Source organism: Solea solea, chromosome 17 (assembly GCF_958295425.1).
Source record: "Solea solea chromosome 17, fSolSol10.1, whole genome shotgun sequence".
Taxonomy (NCBI): domain Eukaryota; kingdom Metazoa; phylum Chordata; class Actinopteri; order Pleuronectiformes; family Soleidae; genus Solea; species Solea solea.
In genome coordinates this window covers 10,277,643-10,301,671 of record NC_081150.1, presented here as the reverse complement: position 1 = coordinate 10,301,671, position 24,029 = coordinate 10,277,643, and the positions used below count along the sequence as shown (strand labels likewise).

The 24,029-nt window shown below is 39.5% G+C and overlaps 1 protein-coding gene across 1 annotated transcript; it reads right to left on the bottom strand.

The window, feature by feature from the left end:
- Window positions 1–322: 322 nt before the first annotated feature.
- fndc4a (fibronectin type III domain containing 4a) lies at window positions 323–23,664 on the bottom strand. Its single transcript, XM_058612660.1, has 6 exons — window positions 23,109–23,664; window positions 14,190–14,305; window positions 12,819–13,023; window positions 6,217–6,306; window positions 3,758–3,891; window positions 323–1,692 (listed from the first exon to the last, which is right to left on the bottom strand). The coding sequence occupies exons 1-6, from the start codon at window positions 23,182–23,184 to the stop codon at window positions 1,651–1,653; spliced, it is 663 nt and encodes a 220-aa protein (XP_058468643.1). The 5' UTR covers window positions 23,185–23,664; the 3' UTR covers window positions 323–1,650.
- Between the last annotated feature and the right edge of the window lie 365 nt (window positions 23,665–24,029).

Here is a 24,029-nt window from a genome sequence, read left to right as displayed (position 1 = left end):
GTTCTGGTCTTAAGGACAATTTACATGAATAGTATTCCTTTTATTTTATTGTCCTTCATTTGCGGTATATTATTTGTCTTTACTATTAAAGGTCTATGGGTTTAAGAATTAAGAAGATACCTTATACTGTAATTTGTACCTTTTTGAAATGCAGCATTTGCCTTCTTGGATTGTGCTCTTAATGACTTGAAAAGCATTTTTGCATAAAGCAACACGTGTTATGCGATTTATACAGTTCAGAGAAAAACTTCAGGAAATACAATTATTGTATATGTATACGATCTAAACTGATAAAGAACAATACAATTAGAATTTCCACAGGACAGCAATCGTTTTTATTTCTCCATTTTTGGCATCGAACTCGGAGCAGACATCAAATGCTATTCTACAGGCAAATGACCTGCATGCAACTTCATTTCGTAAATGAATGAAATATGTACAGTCATGTCATGATACATATATATCTATATATGAAATGTGAAAAAATACAATGCTTATCAGAAAATGGTATTTTAATTTGAACATTGTGAAGCAGTTGTACTGTTGTTCCTACACATAGATTTATGACACATGTATATGTTTTCTCTCCCTATTAAAAATCTGCCCGTAGCATCCAGGCAATATAATATACAATGGAGAAAATTTGATGTTGATTGTTCTTTTTGTCTGTAACCAGTGAATGTAGTGTCTTAATGCACAGGCTAATATCAAAAATACACTGTATAATTAAAATCATATAGACTGGCCTCCCAGATATGATATGATGATGATGTTGTGGTTTTGTTTGTATTGCAATAAGATACCAAGCACCTGGTAAAGGCATCAGTGTTAACTGTACCACTGCTTAGTGCCTGGGCACTGACTGGTGTGAAGGCCCTGTTGTATCTGCTGTGATTCCTCTTTTTTCTCCTATTCTTTCACTTCTTTTACACACTTTTCAAGGCCTCGCCATGCACAAAAACCCTTCAAACTCAGTGTGGACATCAGGACCTGTGGAAGTTGTGTTCTGATTGAGTTTCAGGATGATTTGATGCAGTTGATGCAGCAGACTCCGCCCTCATCTTCCTTTGGTCAGTATGCAGGTTACTGTGGGAAACATGGTAGCGGCCAAAAGTACAGTATGTTTGCAGGAACTGTGAGCAGCAGACTTCCTCCCCGTCTCTATTTCTTTTCTGTCTTCTTTTTCAAGCCACAGTGATAACCTGCAAAGCCAGTGATTGCGCCACCTACTGGCAACAGGAAGTCCACCGTCAGTAGCAAGCATTCTTTCATTTACATGAAGGTTTCAGGGGTGGTTTATATTTGCTCTACTCTGACATAAATTATTGGTGGCCTCCCTCTCAGCCCACCCGGCATGCATGGGGGGTTGAGGTCCCGTTCAGTGCTGCTTGCAGCCTATAGTTAACATTAACGCTGCTGCTAGCTATTGCGTGGTGTGTATCTATGTGTGTGGTTGGATAGATTTATATATGAATGTTGGATGAGTTTCCGAGTGTCTACCTGTATGTCAGTGTTGTCTTTTTCTACAAATGGTGTGTGCATGCGTGTGCGTCCTCTGCAAGACGGTCCTTGTCCAGTCTTTTTGTGTTCATCAGTGAGAAAGGTTGAGAATGCTTCGATGGTAGATGATTAAATCTGGCGTCCTTCTTCTCAAACTTCAATGATGTTGATGGATGGCACCGAGGGATGGAACTGCAAAATATAAAAAAAGTCAAAATTTATTTTTTAAATTTTGCTTTATTTATCATTTTCCTTGTCTTCATTATATATATATAAAAAAAATCTGCCTGGACATTCTAACATGCTGGAATCACTGCAAAATGAATACACTTTAAAATTAAACCTTTTTTTCAAATAAATATTGACTATATGTTAATTAATTTTTTTTTTTTTTAAAGCCTCTAATCTAAATTGTCCACTTCTGAGTTTTAACCTTCTATTAAAGGGGAACTCCAGTATTTTTTGACCTGGGCCCTATGTTTATAAACATCCTCTCACAGCAATCACGCAACACTAGACATTGCCCTGTCTCTAATGTTGGTAGGGACAATCTGACTTTATTCAAATATTGGTGCTGACATGCCCATACGCAAACCTACACCCTTGTGTACGTGTGTGGGAATGCTGTGAGAGGAGAGTGAGCGAACATATTTTACGAGCACCGATGAATGCATCACAGCCGAGCAGAAACATTGCTGCAAGTCACAGAGGAGACGAGAGAGATGTGCTGTTCTGACAACACAGCTGCACAGTGTCCCCACCTGTCACCAAACCTACGCCCTTGGTAATGTTGCCAGACTCTGACAATAACAACCCAAGCCATTAATTGGCGAAAACAAGTTATGGATATAATGGTAGTTGGCTGCTAGATCTACTGGACCAATTATGAATCTTTTAGTAAGTACTGTTCACGTACACACCCACATCTATGAAAGTAGGGCCCACGATAAAAAATACCATAATTCCCCATTAATTAAAATTGGCCAATGTGACTCTGCTCCACTCTGCTCACCGAATGACCTTTCACTGATTTGAGACTGAGCGAGGTTTGACACAGTATTGACTGATAGTGGGAACTGTGACAGAAAACTCACTTTAACATTTGACCACATAATGAGGAATGGGATGATGAATAAGCCAACAGTGTCACACAACGGCTGACCCTCAGCTAATTTAAATGATTGAACTCCTTTAAATCCTGGCCCTAATCTTGATTATCGACTCTTCATGACCGCTGTGGTCGTACATCTGACTGATGCTATATGTGGTACTTTTTAAAGGAATGTTGTACATTTAAAGCTCCGCTGTAAACTGTAGAGACTCCTCAGTTATTTCCCTGATAAATCAGCCTCCAGGACTAAAATCATAATTTAATGTTTTAAAGACAAATGTGCTGGCTACATTACTCATATTATGGTTGAGTCATAGATTTCCTATGATTTTATCTGTAAGAAAGATATATTTTCCATTTGGTGCACAATTGAAGACAGTTTATTGTATTGAGAAGGTGATACATTCATATAACAAGCCAGAAGTGATAAGATAGGTACGAGTGAAGCAGTGGAGAGAAGGTTCTGGAAGATAAGCCAGGAGAGGTAGGTTTTATTTTGACCTTAAAACTATTCAACTCCAAGGCTATTGTTCCTTAAAAAGGCCTTTGCTTTTCAGTCCAGCTGCAGTAACATCATAGAGATCTATTTCATTTCTTTATGCCATATGTTTTTGTGGCATGTGTAAGAATGTCTGGACGCCATCGGAATCACTGGGCAGCTTTTGAGTTATTGATTGAAGTGTAATCTAAAACATATACATTACTTTTTAATACAACTAGCATAATCACAGTTTTAGTCTGTTGTGAGTTCAGTTCTGGTAAAAGAAGTCTGGCCAACACACATTCCCATTTCTCCAACATTTCTTAAATGTGGTATTGAAAATCCAGAGGTGTGTAATGGTTGCATTAAATCACAGAGATCCCAAAGGCAATGGACATGTAATCACTTGTGGATAGGATTTGCCTGCTCAGCATGAGCTGGTTGAGCATATACTGTTGATTAGTTCATAATAACATGAACATTCAGATCGATTCTGCTGCAGAGTGCACTGAAAGAGGCATCATTTACTGTGCAATACAAACAAATGTTCCAGCCTTGATACACAGATGCTCCTGCAGGTGTGTGTCTGTGTTTTCAGTGCTTTACATGAAATTCATTCAGACAGAAGTTGGGCCTGGGGTTCATACTGTACGCGTCCCTCTCACCTTGCTCCTCAGCAGTCCTCCACTGTGATGCTCTGGTGTGCTCCTCTCTGACGACGGCTTGGCCTTCTCCTTATTGTTGCTGGAGTCATTGTCCTTGATGATGTCATACTGCCGGCAGAACAGGGCAATAACAGCTGCCAGGTGGCGAGAGATAGACATTTGTGCCACACACACACACACACACACACACACACAGAGAAAGGAAGACAATTCAGTCATGAGGCAGCAACTGTCACTCCAAGACATGTCGCCACTTCCTCTAGCTTTGCACGTTAAAAGGCCATGTGGATAATATAATTCTGTTCCCCGGAGAGAGTGATGCCAGAGCCTTTATCAGAAGGTCTGGAGGACAGATATTCCCCCGTGGAGTCTTCTTTGTTGCATTTTACGCTCTGCAGGATGCAGTTCAGGTTTTTAGCCTGGATAAATACTGTATTGCCACACTGTGATTCTGAATTTTTATGGCCACGGTTTAATATTCAGAAACGGATGTGTAGTTCTGCTAATATGAACTAAGGAGCTGTGAGAAACACACAGACGTATGTAGGGCAATGCATTCACAAGTTATCCTCTTCATGCATCCTATAATCGTCTCTGCAGCTGAGAGATGTTGACGCCAGCCAGTTCCACATGCACACTGGTTTAGTTACGTGACCAAAATACCATAGCTTTTCTCTGGATATTATGATTTTGAGGTTGTCAAAATGCCTTTAGTATTTCACAGTTATTGAATCATATCAACAATAAAAACATGCCAACATGTTTCAGCCATCATGAAGCAAACCCAGCAACAGAAATGTGACTTAATACGGCAAATTAAGTGAAATCAACAGAAAACGAGAGAAAAAAAATTACAGAACAGTAAAGTTAATTACATGAGGCTGTATTTTTACAGTTATAAACCTTTAAAGGTGTTTGCTGCCTTAGAAAATGCCCAAATAAGGTAAAAACCCATTTAAATTGGACTGACTGCGAGAGCGCAGTCCTTTATGAATAAGCTACATTAGGTGTTGTTATCCTTTCACTCCCACTCGTCACTGCCTCTGCATTACTTTGGTTTCTCTCATTAGTATTATTTAACATCTCACTGTGATGCTTGGGGGTGGTAAGGCCTGCTCCTGTTTGGCTGCCTGTCAAAAATGCCACTTCTGACGGTGCCTCAACACTTCATTAATCAGCACGTTTCCTCAGAGGAGCTCAGACGCAGCGAATGCTCACGAAAGCGCGACATTGGTTTGACATGGCCTGAAGGGACGAGACGTTCAGAGTCGTCAGGTTTATTCCGGAGTGTTATGTTTTTGACTTTAACTCCACATAATTGGGATCCTATTGATCTTTTCTTGCCCATTTATTGTGACTCATTGACAAATGTGTCCCTATATTGACGTAGATCGTTTACAGTGTGAAACTGCTGACCGTTGTGCACCATTAGTTTCCATCATTAAAAGCTGACAGTAACTGGTAACATGTTGCAAAAGAGCAGTTTTGCTGATCAAGCAGGATGTTAATGTAATTTCACTATTGACAAAAGCTTCACAAAAACACTGGATTTATAGACATTAGACTTATTGGATATGCAATACGCCAATATACCGTATGATTATTATAGCAGAGGTCTCAAACTCGCGGCCCAGGGTCCATCTGTGGCCCCACAATCAATTTCATATGGTCCGATGATTGGTTGATAATTACAGACTCATTTTGTTTTTATTGTGAACTATACATTGTTCTGTATCAAAACAGACACTTTTATTTTGAAATAATGTGAACTATAACCGCAAATGTTGTTACTCCTATATCATGATGGAATATGATATAATTTTAAGCTTATATTGCCTACGTCTCCTGATTAAACATTAATCATGTGCCTGATTCAAGATTAAAATCATCTTTAATCTGATTCATCAACATTATGTGCCGATGACGCCCAACAACTGGCTCTAAATTTAACTCTGAATCTTGCCTGGTAATGTGTGACTCTCAAATGTCCTTGTTCAGTTGAAAGAGGCAAGGACAAAAACAAATACAGAAATCTGTGTTAGTTTCTCTTTTTTTATTATTAGAAAACATTCTGCTCATGTTTAACTACTTTATGCTCACATTTAGAGCAAACATCAAGAAAAATTGTGTATCAGTCAAGGGTGTGGATCTGTGGAACAGCTGCACAGAGGAATTAAAATGATGTACATCACTATTTGAACATTTCAATTCTGTCTAGTGATACATATATGAAGATAGAGTGATATTTTGTCTGGAGATAAATGTATTTTCTTGTTTTTGTTTTATAGAGCACATGCTGACAGGTAACATTAGTAGCTACGGTAGGCAAAACAAGCTTGAGCTTTTTCAGTCTATTTCTTTTGTGCAGAACGCTGCTATTTAATTTATAAAAATGTGTGTTTGACATGTGTACCTAACTAACTAACTAACTGACTAAGAAGCAGAGTCAACAAACGTACCTGCCCACATGATCAAGACCACCACAATAATGATCATCTCTCCTGTTTGTAGATGCCGTGACTTGTCCAGGCCTTGCACGGTGGGGTCATCTAGAAGAAGAGAGGACAGGTCAGACAGCTGTGGTAAATATTAAACACTAAAAAAAAAACTGAATACAAATATGTGGTGAATAATGTGTCCGTTCCCCCTTTTTTTTATATGAAACTCACAAATATAAGATACGCTGAACATTAAAATGTAGTCCAAAAGAACTAGGTCACAAACCATGGCCCCAAAACCCTGTTATAGATTTGAAATAACAGCCATTTGTCTCAGTAAAAGTGAGACTTTTTCACTTTCGCAAAGGCAGGTCAAGTTGCAGATTGGATTTTTTTTATAGAGATATATATAAATGTAAGACATTAAAGTCACATTCTTTCAGTAAGGGCCAGCAAAAATGGACATGATCTTTATCTCCCATGACTGTTATGCCACTTAACAAAAAAAAAAACCCATAATAGTCAGTAGAGTATTATCACATTTCAAGTCAATCCTCCTTTAAGTGGATTGGGGCAATTCCCACTCTCCAAACTAAACACTCCCCCGCATGGAACTCGTCCAGAGCGCCACTCTTACCGATTGCCTCGTTTAGTGAATCAAGTTGTCAAAGAAACTGGCTCCAAATACTAGACTGTCAGCTCTCTTCACGTGATAGCGATTATGGAGTGGCTCCTGCATTGCACATTTTTAAGCCTTGGTAGGATTGAACGTGCATATAAGAGGAAAAAGGGAAAGTTAAGTTCACTATTACATTTTCTCCTCCACTTGAAAGGGGAGAGTTTGGTATTTATTCATCAGATGTCACGACATGCTACACATAAATCATGTAGAATTGCTTATTACTATTCAAAATCAAATAAACTTCTAACAACATTAAATCGCAACATACATTATCTGAAGGCACAGTGAGGCTGAGACCTTACAATATTATAGAGCGAACAGTTCACACAATTTGTAAAAATGCTTAGGGAAGAGAATAAATCTTTGGCAGAACCAGACTCAATTCAATCAATAACATGCTTTTTTAAATATTGTGGGCACTGTGTGCTCTCAATTTGGAAGAAAAAAAGATAATTGTTTTATATTTTTGCGTTTTCCAGGGCAATTTAGGGCTATCAAATTTTCCTGGACACATTTCAGTGTCAACATTTTAGGATACGTCCAGAGGCTGTAGTTTATAAGTTTGTTCCAGTAAACGTCCAGCATTAAGCTGCATTTAAAACAAATAAATAAATTATACTATTATCCAAAATTCACCTACATAATCTCTGTTGTCCTCACATTGAAGAGTGAGTCCTACAGATTCCATATCTGCCTGCACATTACTCTTAAATGCCATGTCAGGTTTCATGTCAGTGCTGTACAGTATGACTGCAGGTCTGCTGCTCCTACATCCTCTCCCTCCCTCTCTGTGTGTGTGTGTGTGTGTGTGAAAATAGTCTTTTCAGTAATAAACTATTCATAAACTGATCTTCTGCTTGTTTATAAAAAGAACAGTTTAATTCATTATGATCTCAGTTTGTACCCCAGCTTCCCTTCTCTGACGAGACTTTCTATTTCTGAAACATAAAAAAAACAAAGTAGACATTTTGCACATCAAAGTCTGACTGAAGTTTCCCCAGTTTACCTTTTTTTTGTAGGCGTGTGTATATGTGTATCATACTTATATATAGTGTGTATTCATGCATATTTGATGGAGTAGGTTTTATACAAGGTTCAAGGTTTTATACAAGAGAGTGGATGGACATACTTTGAGCCAATCTGAGTAGTATGTAATGCTGCTAGCAATTTGTATACATATTTCATGTTTGCGCCTCACTCAGATATGCGGTATGATTCTGTGCTGTGTGCACAGTTGCTGTGCTTCACCAAAGAGTGTGTGTTGATTTAATCAGCTGAACGTCTTCCGGCAAAGTCTGTGATGTCCGTGGCTGCGAACTATCAGGAATCCATGTAGCAACACACCAGCTGCGGTGCATCGACTGATTTTACTCTCGCATTATGTTTCTTTGAGGAAATTCACTACACGTTGGAATTCCCGACTTAACTCAAAAAGGATGTTCCTGTTGAATACAAACGTGTAGGTGGTTTGTATTTAAATGAGAGCTGCACCAATTGGAAGTTGTTTTAATTAATAATCATTCATTCAGTGTTTGCAAATCACTGTGCTGCTGACTTATAACAATCTGTGACCTTAAAGGGAGCTAACAGTGTGCAGCATACACTCTTGTTTCAGTGCCGTATTTGGAGCCTACATGCAGCGTCTGAATCGGCAAAGACAGCATGGCATCTCTTTGAAGTATCACACAGTAATTGTGTCTAAAGGGACCACCAACCTTGTTGGATTGACTCCTTGAGGCATCCATTCTTTGAAAATATCTGTCTTTCTTTTCTTGCACGAAGCAGTTTGACAGGTTGTTTTTCTTGTTTTGGGGAAATATTTATCTACTCTAAACAATCTTTTTTTAAGCTTTTTGGGAACTATTTAAAAGGTTTCATTTTGGAAAATGCACAAACATACTGTATAAATTGTCAAAATAGTTAAAATATCAATATCAATAAAGTTTTTTTTTTTATTCTGAAAGCCTCCGCCACAGTAATACTTCAATCTTGAAGGGCAGACAAAGCACATAACTATATTCTCTTGATTAAAAGCTTTCCGTGAAACTAATAGGATTGACATGCACTTTGGAAAGACATATTGATCGTGAAAGAAAAATCCACAGTAGCTTTACTTTAAATTCAGATCCTTCCTACATTATTTACAGATATATATTCAGTTACATGTACACTATATGTAATCGCGTTATCAAAAAGAATTAGACTGAGGGAAATATAAAAGCATTATTGATCCGTGTGTCATATACCTCTGGCTCTTAGGAACGTCTGGTATATTGCCGACCTCAAATCAATTGTACTTTAAATAGGAAGCACTTGGCTGTGACAAAGGGCCTGAGAAATGCTGCTGGCAGCTAAATCAAAAGGTTTGGGGGTTTCTTTTCGGAAACAATGGACAGCAACAAGAATGGGGGGGGGGATGTCACATTAAATTAATTGACCTTATGGTTAATGAAGGATAAATGGAGGAGGAAAAATTGTAATTGTCTTGTAATTGTTAATTTAATATTGTGGAATAAAACAGTGTCTCAAAGGAGTAGTCTATATTGGATAAAAGCCTAGTTCATGACCTTGGAGGCCACAAAAAGATTAACTGGACTGTTGTCTTTCTAACTTCACATTTTCTTCCTGCCTCATGGCAACTCTTTTGTCCCTATGGGTCTGTGATGGGCTCATTTACTTAATAATATGGGGGGATAACCTAATTATAGGCCACTATTTGTATCAGGCAACCTTATTGTGGGTGAATGCTTAATGAAAATAGGTCACTTGTGTCTGTACTTGACAGTGGAGTCAAGCGTGAGGCAAAGAAACTGTGCTACTCTCCAGAATATTAACAGTTTGACAACTGTTGCTCACCAATGCCTGTCACAAATAATTATTGTTTTCTTTTTTTTCCTTTTGTTCTTTAAAACCTCTGCAAACAGTGATAAAACAGTATTTCAAATTGTGGAATCGCTTATAAATACATGGTCAGATCTCAAGATGTATCTTTCGTACAGAAAAGTTTCTCTAAACTAAGGGTTTTTTATTATCGTGCAAGAAACATTAAAAGTGTCTCTGACTTTGTAGTGATTCAACCAACTACAAACTGTGGTTAAAAGACGTATACTGCTCTCTATTTAAAGGGTGTTATAGTCACAGGTAGTGGTGACTCTTGAGAGCACTGTCACCTCACACAACAAAAGGCTCTTTGTAGAAACATGCTTGCCAAGCGCTGCTTCTCCGTGTGCAATTTGCATCTTCTTTGTTTTGATTCTGTGTTGGTGTGTTTTTCTCGCTCTGAGTGCTTCCTCCCACATGCAGCTTCGGGTTAATTTGTGACTGAAATGACAGTAGGCGTTAATGTAAGTGTGGATGCTTGTTTGTCTATATGTTTGCTCTGTGATGAACTCTCAGCGTGTGCACGGCCTCTTTCTAAATGCCACTTTGGATTGACTCTAGCTCCCTCGTGACCCACAAAGAGTGAGTGGAATGGATGGAAAGCTGTTTCACACAGTACAAGCTGCAGCTCATAAATTGCATATATACAAACTTCCATTACATTTAAATAATTTGTCAAATGAGTTCACACAATGCTGATCCACACAACTCTATTTCTCTCAGTATAGCAGTGTTTAGATCTTGTTTTGCCTGGTGAAATTCCTGTGTTGCACCCTAGAAGTGATTTATTTTATAATAAGGCACCCGGAGGCAACAGCAACATTGTGCCAATAAAGCGAGATGGCGGAGTATGACTGAAGAACACTAGTGTCCACCAAAAAAGATTCATTCGTGAATTCTACAGCTCTCAAAACCCCAGTTGTTTAGCGGTACAGTGGGATACGCACAACGTTTCCCCAGTCAGCTCTGACTTTCCACTTTACAAAGACTAAACACAGGCAGAAAAATAACGTCAACAAACAACGACAATCTCCAAAAGTTACACACTAAAGCTTTAAGTCCACAGAGAATTGACTCATAACAGAATCAAAATGCAACGTGACGCAGAGACATTTATGAAAAGAGAGTGTGAGTAATGCACTTGAATGATGTGGTCGAGTGTTTTTTTAAAACCACTTGAATGATTTGGGCAGGTGGATACAGATGTTGATTAATGCCGCACACTGACTCTTTGGCCGAAAGTCTTCTCCTGCTCAGCACTTTGTTCCAGTATTGATGATTAGCTAGCTTTCTAAATTCAGTCGTCCCTTTTAACTTGAGAAATAAGCAGAGGAAATAATTCCACAAGCCTTCATTGTGAAGCAGAATGGAGTGTGTATTATCTTAATGGACACTGCACGGGCCTCTTGTCTTGAACTTGCTTGAATTAGTTTCTTGCGGATCTTGCCAGCTTAACTTATGGTACCCAACCTGAGTCAGCTGAATAGAAGCATTTATGATACACTCACATCAGCACTTCCTGTATTCACAACCTTGATCAGACAGTAAAACAATAGAGGAGAAAAAAAGAAAGAGTTTCAAGTATCACACCTCAGTCCAGTCCAAAGTCAAACCCTTGCAGCCATGATACAGAGCTTCTGTCTTTGGAAACTGTTCCTAAGTGCTTAATAAAGAAAGCAAATGGCTTTTTCTTACTCCTCCCTCGTCTGAACTGCAGGGAATTCAGAGCTACCAAACCTGTTCTCTATCGGTCACTGTCTTCACCTTTCATTCATCCTATGAGAGTGTGTCAGGATCCTGTTCAGGCACCTGCAGTCATGTAGAGATGCATAAATGCAGTGGAGTTTGCCTTGCCTGAAGAGCCTGTCAATAATGTAGTGGTGGCTTGGTGAAAATAAAACTGTAAGACAGACACACGTAGTCTCTCCTGAGAGCCTCTGTGAGAGGAGACTCCCGGTCACTTGCCCACTGGCTTTTACTGTACCTCATTTTCAATGTCGGGGTGCTTAAAAGCGTTCAGCAGCTATAGGAGGCTTAAGCACAACATCAGGTCTGTAATGGGTTGCTGCAGTGTGTGTGTGCCTGTGGCAGACCATGGAGAATTAAGAGTGAAGCATTGTGTTATGTAACAACACATCGGGGAAAAGGACTGGTGCAGTGACCTGTTGTGACCTTGACATTTAAATTGCATTTTGACAAAGCTTGATTATTTGTTGTTGACTTAACTAGAGATGTGAATTCATACAATAACACCACCTTTGCGGCAAGTCCATACCAGGCAGACGTATGTCAGTTCCTACCTAGTTTGACCACATTACCATGTTAAGGTATCCTTTGACATAGACTTTATATAAAAATAGAAGTAGTCTTCCTTTTGCAAAACAAACACCTATTTGAAATATTAAGATTTACTTTTTGTCCTGCACTGGAAAGTCACAGATGTCACCTGCAACCAGGCACCTATTAGATAATGTCAAGTGTCAATCACATTAATACCCACTCACATGTGCTGTGGTTTATCATCTATTTTTCTCTAAATGGGAACACCATTTACAAAATTGACATCATGTTCTATTTAATAAGATCTGAAACTAGTGATTGAGACCATTAACTCCTCAGGAAAATGGTTTTCTGACATTGTAAATTAATGAGACGTAGACTCATTCTTCCATAGACTTCCATTCAAGCTGAGGTCTATCGGGGGTTTGCCCCCCTTTTCAAACCGGAAGACTACATCCATTTTTATAAACAATCTATGGTTCTTCATTGTTTTTCACCGTTGTTGCTCTGTCTGTCAGTTTGTCCCAGACTGTAGTTTCTGATAACCCTAGTGAGCTATTGATTTCTCTTCTTTTCATCTAGATCCATCAATAGTTCTTTCATTTATAACTGGATACAAAGAAGACATTTAGGGTTGGTATTTAAAGGATTCAGCGAATATAGTAAAATAGCTTTATTTATCCCTTGATCTTACAAAGATTTAAGAATATGTGAGGGAACTCAGGCACTGACTTATTAGTGCCTCTCAACTCAGAGGGAAATATGTAGCAGCACACTGTACCTTGGTTGGAGCTGTTAGAGGGAATGCGGTCTGTTTTCTTCAGGGTGCGAAAATGGACCTTTTTGCTGGCTTGGCTCTCCCCGTAGAGACCGATCGACTGGACCTGAATTATGTAGTCTGTCTCCTCCTCCAGGTCCCAGAGAACACACGAGCGACTGGTGGTGTTGACTTCGCGAATAAACCGCTGCATGTGCCCCTCCTGCCTCTGGGTATTGGAAGAAAAACAACACAAACCACTGGGTAGATAAACAAATACTCGATACAGGAGCCAATGAGGTGATCACCACACACTAATGTCTCCCTAAGGAAGATTGTCTGGGCCATAAAAAGGCTTGTTGCTTCAGCTAATGAATTCAGTCTTTACGGGGTGATAGTGCATCAATGATTCGTCACCCTCACTCAAAATATATGTATATATATATAAATGTTTTTAACTAATTCAATTTGGACTGTAAGCACATTGACGCACTCTCAAAACCTTTCAACATATTTTTGGATTAATCAAACAAATCAAATTATGTCTTAAGTGTCTTTAATGGTGTTGCTTGGCTGAGAGATCTGATTTTTTTTTTTATATATAAACTTGTTAGTCTTAATTAAGAATTAACAGTGAAATGATGAATCTGCTGTATACGCTCAGTGTAATTTGTATTCAGCTTCATAGTATGATGAACAGCTGTAAGGAGAGCTGTTTATTATTTATTTAGATGGCTCCACAGTGATGGGAGTTGCAAAGAAAACATCAGTGCCTTTACGATTACAACATATGGCATTTCATCCGTTAGTGTTCATTGGTTTGGCCGAGTTTAAGCCTTGGAAATCTTTTCATCCCCAGGAAGATGCCGCTTGGCAGCCTCACGCTCGTGCTGTATCCTCGTTTTCTCTTGACAAATCGACCATGCCAAGTTTTATTTTAACTGGAAGCCTGAAGGTGAGATTAAGTCACCGTGCTGAGCACAGCTTTAAGGGATTCTTGAAAATAAACTGTATTAAAATGGAAAAACAAATCTCTATTCACTAAGGGATCTTATGCAAATGTGTCACTGCTTGCTCAGTATGCTGGGCAAACTCTAAACGCTCCATCTAAAAGTCACTGTGTTGTTGTTCCGTTGTCTGAAATGTATGAGACAGGATGTCAGCAAATCTGAGATGGCAGAAAACTGATTCCAGGTGCGCTTCATAGCCACTGGCTGTGTGGCAGTCCAACAACATTTCAACAGGACAGGACACTGGGGCTAAGAGCCAAAACACTATTAGTACACAGCTAAAAATAGAGCTAGTGTCTTCCTTTTTTTTTTTTTTTCTGGTTCTGCCGATCTTTTCACAAGCTCTCTGATTTACAGATCGTGAGAAGGTTAGGACTCGGTGTACCTGTTGTGAAATGGAGAAGCCAATGATTATGTCTCCCTCTGGAACTTCCCAGGTTACAGTAGCCGAGTCGACCCGCAGGTGCATGACTGACACATTGACAGGAGCTGGTGGCCGGTCTGGAGGAAAGTAAACGGGAAAAATTAGAGGTCCATTATTGTAGCTGCTTGTAATCGAATCATCAATGCCAGCGGTGGCACAGATTTACCACAGGTGTTTGAATCAAACTCACAGAGATAATTTTTACTATTTGTATAGTTTATATAACTTTAATATGTAGGTCTGGTTGCTGCTACTTCATCCGTCAATCATCCATTAAGACTCTTTATATATATATATATATATATTCTTTTATTGTCAATGTGTCATAGTTTCAAAGAACCTGAGATCTTTGGTTTGCTGATTGTTTCAGACCAACATACTAAATCTGAAAACTATTCACTACATTTTCACACAAAAGCAACTAATCTTAATTGAGAAGCTGTATCTCTCTAATCCTGGACATTTGTGATTTAAATAATTAAAAAAACAACCTAGTTACCTGTCTGATCAATTATAGTAATTATTATTATTATATTAATATTAATGTGTGCTCTACTCTGGCATCTTTCTTTCCCCCCCAACATTCCTCTAATTTACAGTACAATTCTTCCAGATAAAAGCCATAAAGCAAATATCTGTTTTAAATGATGCACATTACCGTATAAACAAACATCAGATGATACATTTGCGAGACCACACCACAGTTATCTTTAAGAATCTGCTCATGTGCATGAATGTACAGAAAAAAAATCTCTTCCTTTTTCACAGTTTCCTCCAAACAGCCTCATTATCATCCGTCACCCTGACAGACGATGCCTTTTTTTTAAAATCACTGTGTCTCTTCCATGTCCATCACTATCCATACATCATGATTTGATCGCTGGTGGACGTCCCGTTTGCCAAGTAGAGAGAAGCATGTGAAGCGAACGGCAGGACAAACTGAGGGTGACAGACCTAACTTTAAGTCTCAAAGCAATCGCTCAGATCAGATGGATTGATGAGATGGAACCGGCTCCGTAGATGGGGACCTGGAGGCCGTCCACATTGCTTTTGTTATTAATGTAGGTCTGGTGGGCTTTTGTGTGTTATCACAGAAGATGGCTGATACATTGTGGAGAGGCTCGAGTGAGTTGGAACATGCTGTCACACACAAGTATGTGGAGAATAATGAAAAAAGAAGAAGAATAGCCTTCATACCCACAACCCACCCACTCATCCACACTTGAGAATGGCAATATGAGTTCACTGCATGTGGCCCCGCTGTTGCTGGGGTAAATTTGAGAGTATCCAATTAACTTTTATCGGGTACCTTGCTCAGGGGTACCCCAGCCCTTGACCTGGGTTACCCCATCCTACACAAAATGTAATACAGGAAAAACACCCTTCATCTGATGAGTTGTAACCATAACAACTTATAGCGGAAGCAAAATTGTTACTTGTTGAATATTTATCATAGACCATATATACAAAGTGGACGTAGACCTCCAGAAGTAAGATTGTACTGAATAACCACAAAGCTGGTTTCATTGCATTTGAAGTCTGAGAAAAATCAGCCTAATTCTCACTTGATTTATAATGTCAATAAACATTTTCCTGAGGAGTTAATCACGTTTCAGATGTTCTTTAATAGAACATGATGCCAATTTTAGTAAATTATGTTCCCATTTAGAAGAAAATAGATGATAACGCACTAAACATACAATATAAGTGGGTCACCTGCACCCAGTAAGGTGTCTGGTTGCAGGTGACAACTGTGACCCTGTTTGACAAAAACTGTCAAACTGTCTATGGGGAAAAAAATGTATAAAAGTATAGATACTTCTCTTATTAAGTTGTAACCGTAGCAGTTTTTATATGACAGAGAATGAATTGACATACAGTCAATTTGTATTTCAAATGCTTGAATTATGTTTCATTAGCTCAAAGCAGTGGATGTAATATATCCACAGTACAGTGAACATGAGATGAAGGCATGTGCTGCAGGGCTCTATTTCATCTGAAAAGTGCACTTGAGAGAGAGAAAGATGAAAGACAAAATGATGAAATTGGGAGCCATTTCAAATGATCTGCTGTTTCACTCGCACTCGGATCCCTTTTCTGTTATCTCACCTTGCCTCCTCTTTTATCTTTCTCTTATTTTCCCTTTCTATTTTCCCCTTTGCCTCTTGCACTCTCTGTCTGCTCCTATCTTGGAGACAATCAACGCTGGCCTCTGTGTTCGGTGCAAAAAGGTGACATTGAGACAGATCTTGAGACCTTCAGGTCAGATGAGGACTATCAGTCTTTCTATCTCAGCCCTCGTGGTTAAATGGACCTCAGGTCAAACCCTGGTGTGGCGTTCTGTCCCTCATGCTCGTGTCACACTCAGAGATTGGTTTGTGGAGGGGGAGCAAAGGAGCAGGACAAGAGGTATAGAGACGGTGAGAAGAAATGAATGTTCCGACTGTAGAGCGCAGGGGGAGAATATAGGGCTTGACTGTCGCTAACACAGTCAGTAAACAAGAGGTTAAGAGGTGACTTTTGTCTCATTTGGTTCATCTAATGAGAAGCTCCTTCACGGAGGCAGTACTATAGGTTAAGATGCATTATAGGTTTAGGTGAGCGGGCGAGTCACATATAGAATAGCACTGTCCTTGATCTTTGAAGAGCAAAGGGGAAGGGGAATATTATACATACAATTACAGTTATGCCTCTTGTGTCCTTGTTTGTTGGTCACATCTAATTGATTGCTAATTGTATGTCTAATTATGATCTCACTGGTGATCTGGTCATTTAATATTAAATCAGGAAACTAGCTCACAATTTATATACCACTATATAAATGAAATATACTCTACCATGTTTTTTTTTTTACCAGAATCTCTCTTATTTCAAACTAAAATTCTCATACAGTTCTTTCTTTTATTTTTCCTTCTGCGTCCACTGTGGTGATTCACAGCAGTTTGCATGTGCAATGATTTTTGTTGTTGTTGGTGTTTTAAGACAGTTGGCATCTATAATGCTGCATTACTGCCTTCCTCTTTTTCCTTTGCCCACTTTCGCTATGTCCAATACCCAAACACGTCCTACCCTTCTTCTTTTTTGTTTTTTTTTACGGCAGTTGGCATTTGTTGTTGTTGTTTTTCTTTAGTAGTTTATGGCAGTTGGAATTCCTAATGTGCATTACTGCCTCATTATTTTCTTTCCTTTTTCTTTCCTGAACACTAATATATCTAATTCTCATGTATCCCTTCTTTTTTGGTGTTTTACAGCAGTTTGCATCTGTGATGTTGCTTTTTTTGTTGTTGTTGTTTCATGTTTCCTTTGCACATTTATGTCTAATTCTTGTACATTTCCTCTTTTTCTTCTTTGGTGTTTTACGGCATTTGGTATCTGTAGTGTTGCATTACTGCCTGCCTCTTCTCTATCTTTTGCACATCCATACTATTCATCCTTGCATCTATGAAGCTACTCATTCCCACTCATCTTAATCCCAAATGCACATTTTGCAAAACAACAGGGGGAGTTCATTTGCTCTGCAAGGACAAACCTGATCAGTTGACAAACGGACACTGTCAAACTTTGGTCGCCATCAGCATGTGTCCTGCAGCACACACGCTCATCAGGGTCAGGTTCAACGTTTACCCCAGATGCATCACATTTATTCACATTTGTCTCGTGCAGCTTTTTGTCCTTTAGGTAATGGGTTAGCCACGCATGGGCAAAAATGCTGCTACCATTATCTGCAGGTCATTTACTGATGATGGAGTGAGTGATAGTTCAGTCAGAGCAGGTCATGAATCATCACTAATGTGTAGTTCCTGTTTCCTATATGGTATTTGGTATTAGGGGACCACATCCAGTGTTTTCATAGCGTTGATCCGAAACCCAGATAAATGGGAGGGTTGTGTCAAGAAGGGTATTCGGTGTAAAAATCTCTGCCAAATCAAATATGCGGTTTATCCGCTGTGGCGAGAGAAGCCAAAGAGAGGATAAGTAAGACAGTGAAATGTAATCACAGTTGGCTCACGATCAAACTGATTTTTTCTAATGCAAATATTTTTTTTTGATGTGATGTCCAATCATTGCCCCCCGCTGTTCACTCCAGCCTGTTTGATGTTCCCTCCTGCAGTAATAAGGATCACAGTGAGTGCTTCCATATTTGTACTCTGTCCTTAGAAATAATGCATTGCATTATGATCTGAAATCAAATGGCCATACTGCAGGTCACAGTGGCCGAGTCTGTCAGTCCAAATAGATGGTATGACCCCTCTTGGGATGTGTGCATATCGCCAGGGTGAATCATAACCGCAGCTCAGCACATTATCCTCGTCTCCTCATCTAGCCAAAGTGAACACAGTGATCTATCTCACTGAATGAATGACAGGATGAAAAGGAGCACAATTTGAACTTGAATCAGAGCAAGGCATGGAGAAAGCATCTTGTTTTGTGACCTCTATATTTGCTTGCATGAACGTCCTGATTAAGACATCCTTTATTGGTTGGTTCACAGCACAAGATTGTATTCATGTTAACACACAAAAGGCAGTCTGTGCAACTTTTGGACACTCAACCATCTTCAATAACCATGATACCCAAGATGGGAATTTACATCATCTCTCTGATTCACTGGGAACACACTTCACACGTCATCTCCACTTCTCAGTTTGATCCGATTCCGCCGAAAGAAAATGTGTGGAGGGAATTTTTCAGCCAGGACAAAATTGTATATCTGTCATTTTGTTTTTGCTTTTTGCACCTGATGTGAGTTATTGAGTGACAACAACTATGAGGTTATACAACGCCTGCTCCGCTTAAAGTCACTGACATCAATCAAGTAAACAGATATTATATCTGTATCTGACATCAAATAACTGTTTTTATAGCCAATGATCCATTTCTGCTCCATGCCTTCCCTTGGGTGGCTTTTAAAATCAACATTACTCAACTCAACTTTTATGTATAGAGCACATTTAAGGTTGACCAAAGTGCTGTACAGAATGACGTCAATAAAGATAAGTAAAATGTGAACATAAAAACGATCAAAAACGATACAGTGCATAATAAAAGCACATAAAAGCAGACAAACAGGAGTCCAGCTCAACATGAATTAAACGCCAAGAAAATAAGGTATGTTTTTAAAGAGAGTCCAAAAAACGGGGCACAGGGCATTCCAAAGCCACATTTGGTCTTTAGTATAGTTTTTGGGACTTCCAGTAGCAGCTGGTTAGCTGACGTAAGCGCTGAGCATGGCTGTGCAGCAGTTCATGCAGATGCTGAGGTGTTAGCTCATTTAATTATTTAAAAACAAACAAGAGAATATTAAAATCAATCCTAAAGTGTACTGGTAGCCAGTTGAGCAAGGCCAATATTAGCGTTATATGTTCATGTTTGTGTTTCCCAGTCAGAAGTCGTGCTGCAGCAACGATGCATCAACTACTGCCAAAATCCAACTGCGAAGTAATAAAAACATGGATTACCCTCTCCAGTTCTTTAGGGGGGAGGTAGTCTTTGACCTTTGCTAGAAGTCTAAGTTGGTAAAGACTTTTCTCCATGACAGAATTAATTTGCTTATCAAATTTAAAAAAGCACTATCAAAGGTCACACCAAGGTTTTTGACAGATGAGCAGATGTTAGGGAAAGAGGGGCCATGGAGAGCAGTGGGACAGTCAGGGCCCGTGTGTCCATAAATAATGATTTCAGTCTTGTCATCATTTAGAGTCAGTCATGTTCTTCCAGGATTTTACATCTGATAAGCAATCTAGCGTCTGAACAGAAGCATAACAGTTTGTTTTAAAAGGCAGGTAGATTTGTATATCGTCAGCAAAGCAGTGGAAGACGTTATGTTTCTTTTTGACCCAAGTGGAAGTATGTATAATAAAAAGAGGATAGGACCCAAGATGGAACCTTGGGGGACCCGGAAGTGAGGAGAATTCACTTAAAACAACCGAGAAGCTCTGATCAGTTAGGTACGACTGAAACCATAAAAGTTATCATATCATCATATCACTTATCATACTAATAGGGTTCTATGATCGACAGATTTAAAGGCAAGGAGTCCAGGAGCGCCAAAACAGCAGAGCTACCTGAATCGACAGTGAACAAGAGATCACTGGTGACATTAAAACAAGAAAACATTTTTTAAAGGTTTCAATGCTGATTTATACTTTAAAATGGAACATTTCTCTCTGAACCTGTAAGTGAACACAAAGACAGAGGCCGCTCCTGCATGATTTTACCTAAATCTTTAAGTTGACATGAATGAGCACTCAGCTCATCGTGTGTGTGCTCATCATAGTGGACATGAACGCTCCAGATTGATCAGCGCCCTAGTAACGATGCAGTAAAACTCCCTAATGTGCATCATAAATATTGTGTCATGCACATATGAAAGGCAAAACACTGTGGTGGTGGTCTTTGTTTGACTGTATTATTGACCATGTTTCAGTCTGAAATACCTCTAAGCCAAAGAGCTTGAATAGATGAGTGTAATGTAATCCTCCTCTAATACTTTTTACACCACAGTCCCTTGTGAAATAATATATTCACTCACATTTTATCAGTGAAGGCAGAACTCCAGCAGGCACTTGTCACATAGCTGCTCGCAGGTGGTGGTGTTTTAAGTCAAATGATACTCTTAAACAGTGTCATGCTGTGTTTTTATTTCAACCCTCCCCCCATCTGCCCCCTTTTTATGACCATTGTCTCTTAATCCCTTTCCTTCTGAGACTCTTCTTTCACATCTGATGTATTATGGGAGCAGTGACTTTGTGTGGTTGTTGCCAAAATCTCATATTCTAGTGCAGCAACAACAGTATCTTGTATACCTATGTAGAACAGAGTATGGAAAAGCTTTACCCAGGCAGATGTGGCTAAGTCCTTTTTCCTGATCACTTCATAGTGTTTGCAGTTGTTCCACTTACTTCCCTTTGCCTTAGGTACATTCTGTCGTCTTCCTCAAAAACAGAGAGGCTGTGAAATAGCAGTGTGTCCAGATTGGAGCAGGTGGGACTCTAAGGTTAATGTAATCACTGGCTAAGCCCTGAGGTTTTTCCAGCTACAAACATCCTCCAAAATGTGTAATGTGTGAGATGCAGAGACACACAAGAACAATAATGCGTGCACAGTCACGAAAGAGCATTCAGTTTGTTGTTTGGCTTCATTTTTTTATTTTCTTCACACTCAAAACGATGAGCGCATAATCAAGTCAAATCATTTGCTGACATGCGGTCGTCTCTTTTATTTGTGTTGTTTGTAAAATCCCAGCAATTCCGTGAGATAAAATTATGACAACATGAGCAAACACTGACTGTCATTCACCGATTGTCTATTTGTCAAGAACCTGCCTCCAGAATTATTACCAGCAGATTGCCAATTTAAGAGAAGAAAATGAGTCTGGCCCTCCTAAATAAATTCATTAAACGCTAATTGGCATGTGGTTATCATCTGAAGCTCTGCTCGGTGTTGTGTGTTGGATTCATTTCCAATCATGCTTGTTTTCAGACCGTGCAAATGTAAATATGGCTGGACACGTTACAGTTTCCTTTGCCGGGTTGTAGCTGGAAAAGGAAAAAAATGTGTGGGTTTAGCTTAAGTCTATCCACAAGACTCGTGTTAAAAAGCATGCTTAATGGAATTAAATCTCACTGGTTGAGATAAAAAGAAAATGAGCTGACTTTAAACCATTGGTACATCATTTTTGATCCCATTTAACTACATTTTAATTGTGTTACCTACAAAATAGTGCACTGCAAGTCCCTTTGTTCCTGGTTATGTCCTAACAAATTCCACCACGACCCAAAGAGGTTTACATCTAATTTAAACCTTTCTCTCTCACTGAATCCCACAGTCTTGTTTCATGCATAAGCATGTCAGTAATGAAGTCACTGTTTATTTTCCTTTACTTTGAAGCTCATTACACCAGCCAAATGTTTATTTATATCCATGTGTAAGACGTTTTCTTTCTTTTTTAAATTCAAGCTTTCTCGACAACTTCTTGCAGAACTCCACTGAGATCAGAGAATGCTCCTCACGTCTCACATGTCGGCACAGAACATGACAAAAGCTCTGAATATTTGTCTTAGGCAGGCAGTGCACGCAGCCACAGAAAACACTCAAGTGCCACTCTGATTCCCTCAAGACACTATCACACGTAAGACCCAGCTCCTTTCAGAGTAGAAGTGAAGGAATTAGACGGATGGATGAAAAGACACAGAGAGAGAGAGAGAGTAGGTGCACGCATGCATACAGAGGCCAATTATTTCTGAAACAAAACTCATGAACAATGAGTTTGAATTACAACGTGTGATGATAAGAGGGCTGTACTATAAATAAGAGCTTTAGCACAAGTTATTGTTTTTCTGTGAGTTTTGGGCACATCGATTCAGAGAAGTGAATAACTATGCACATGTTCACTCATATCCATAGAGTGTACACACATACACTTAACATTTTAATTTGATCAAATAGGATTGAAAGGGAGTGTGAAAATGGACTGAAAATGCCTGTGGTGCAGATTTAGTCCCTGTGCACATTTTTTTTCTTTAATTAGATGCACAAGTAAATCAATGTGCCAGGGTTATTCTTTTGGTTACTGTGTAGTTTTAATCCAACAAAACGACATTTAAAATGTACTTGTTTTTGTTAATGAGTCAAAGTCTAATAGTCTGATGACGATATAAATAAAGTGGTTGAACTGGATCAATATATGCTTCACATATTACAAATTAAACAGGTCATGATTCACGTGAGTGAATACATGAATGAAAGGCAGAATGAAGTGCATCATCGACTTGAGATGAAACTAAGTTAAAAGCCTCGTTTATCACAGACTAACACATGGACTTGAGTGTGTCTAATGACGCATTCTGCACATACACACACACACTCGCTTGTACTTACTCGCTCCTACTAAGAACATGTCGCTGCCGAAAAGCAACAGGACCACGGAGTTCACCAAAACAAGCAGGCGAGCCATGTCTCCCCGTGGATGTCGTCGCTCGTCTCGCGGGTTAAGAAAGACGCAGGTTTCTTATGCTTGAAGGGCAACGAGACGATTGTAGATCATTTTCTTTTATAACAGCATGTTGAGCTTCCTTTGGTGAGCGACAGCGGGCTGAATCGGTCCCGATCTGCTCACTTCTCTGAACACGTGAAACGGTGAAAGTGTGCGAATGAGAATGGTGTCTTCTTCACAAACATTTTGTCGAGGTTTAAATCCACGAGTGTCTCCATCCTCGTGCTCATGCAGACTGAGAGACTCGCGAGCAGCTCCGGTAGACTTCCATCACCACGGATGCTTATCCTGGGTGAGCTCAGGTACGCACGAGTCGGTTATAGGAACACAGGGGGGACGTGACGCCGGGCGTCGGTCAGCACCACGGACAGCGCCTCTAAGTTCCTCAGTCTGTGTTTACGCCTCAGACTTGAATGTGTCTGTCCGTCAGCCTGCAGTGAGTTAGATACCTCTCTCTCTCTCTCTCTCTCTCTCTTCCCTACACCCTTCTTCCCCCCCCCCCCCCCCCCCCCTCTTCCCTACACCCTTCTTTCTCCCCACCCACCAACACCCCCCAATCACAGCTATCAAGACCCAAATGCAAGCACTTGACAGGAGCCAATAAGATCCTATCAGAACTGGTCCAAAATCACTGGAGCGAATATTGGAAAATAAAGTAAAATATATTAGGTAAAATCATATACAATGTGTAAACACTACATTATGACGTAAATGTGTCATTTGTAAAGAGAGATGTCCACCACCCTCATACTCATATGAGTCCGATACTGGACAAACATTTTTTAGTTAAGTTTTTAGTTTTATTC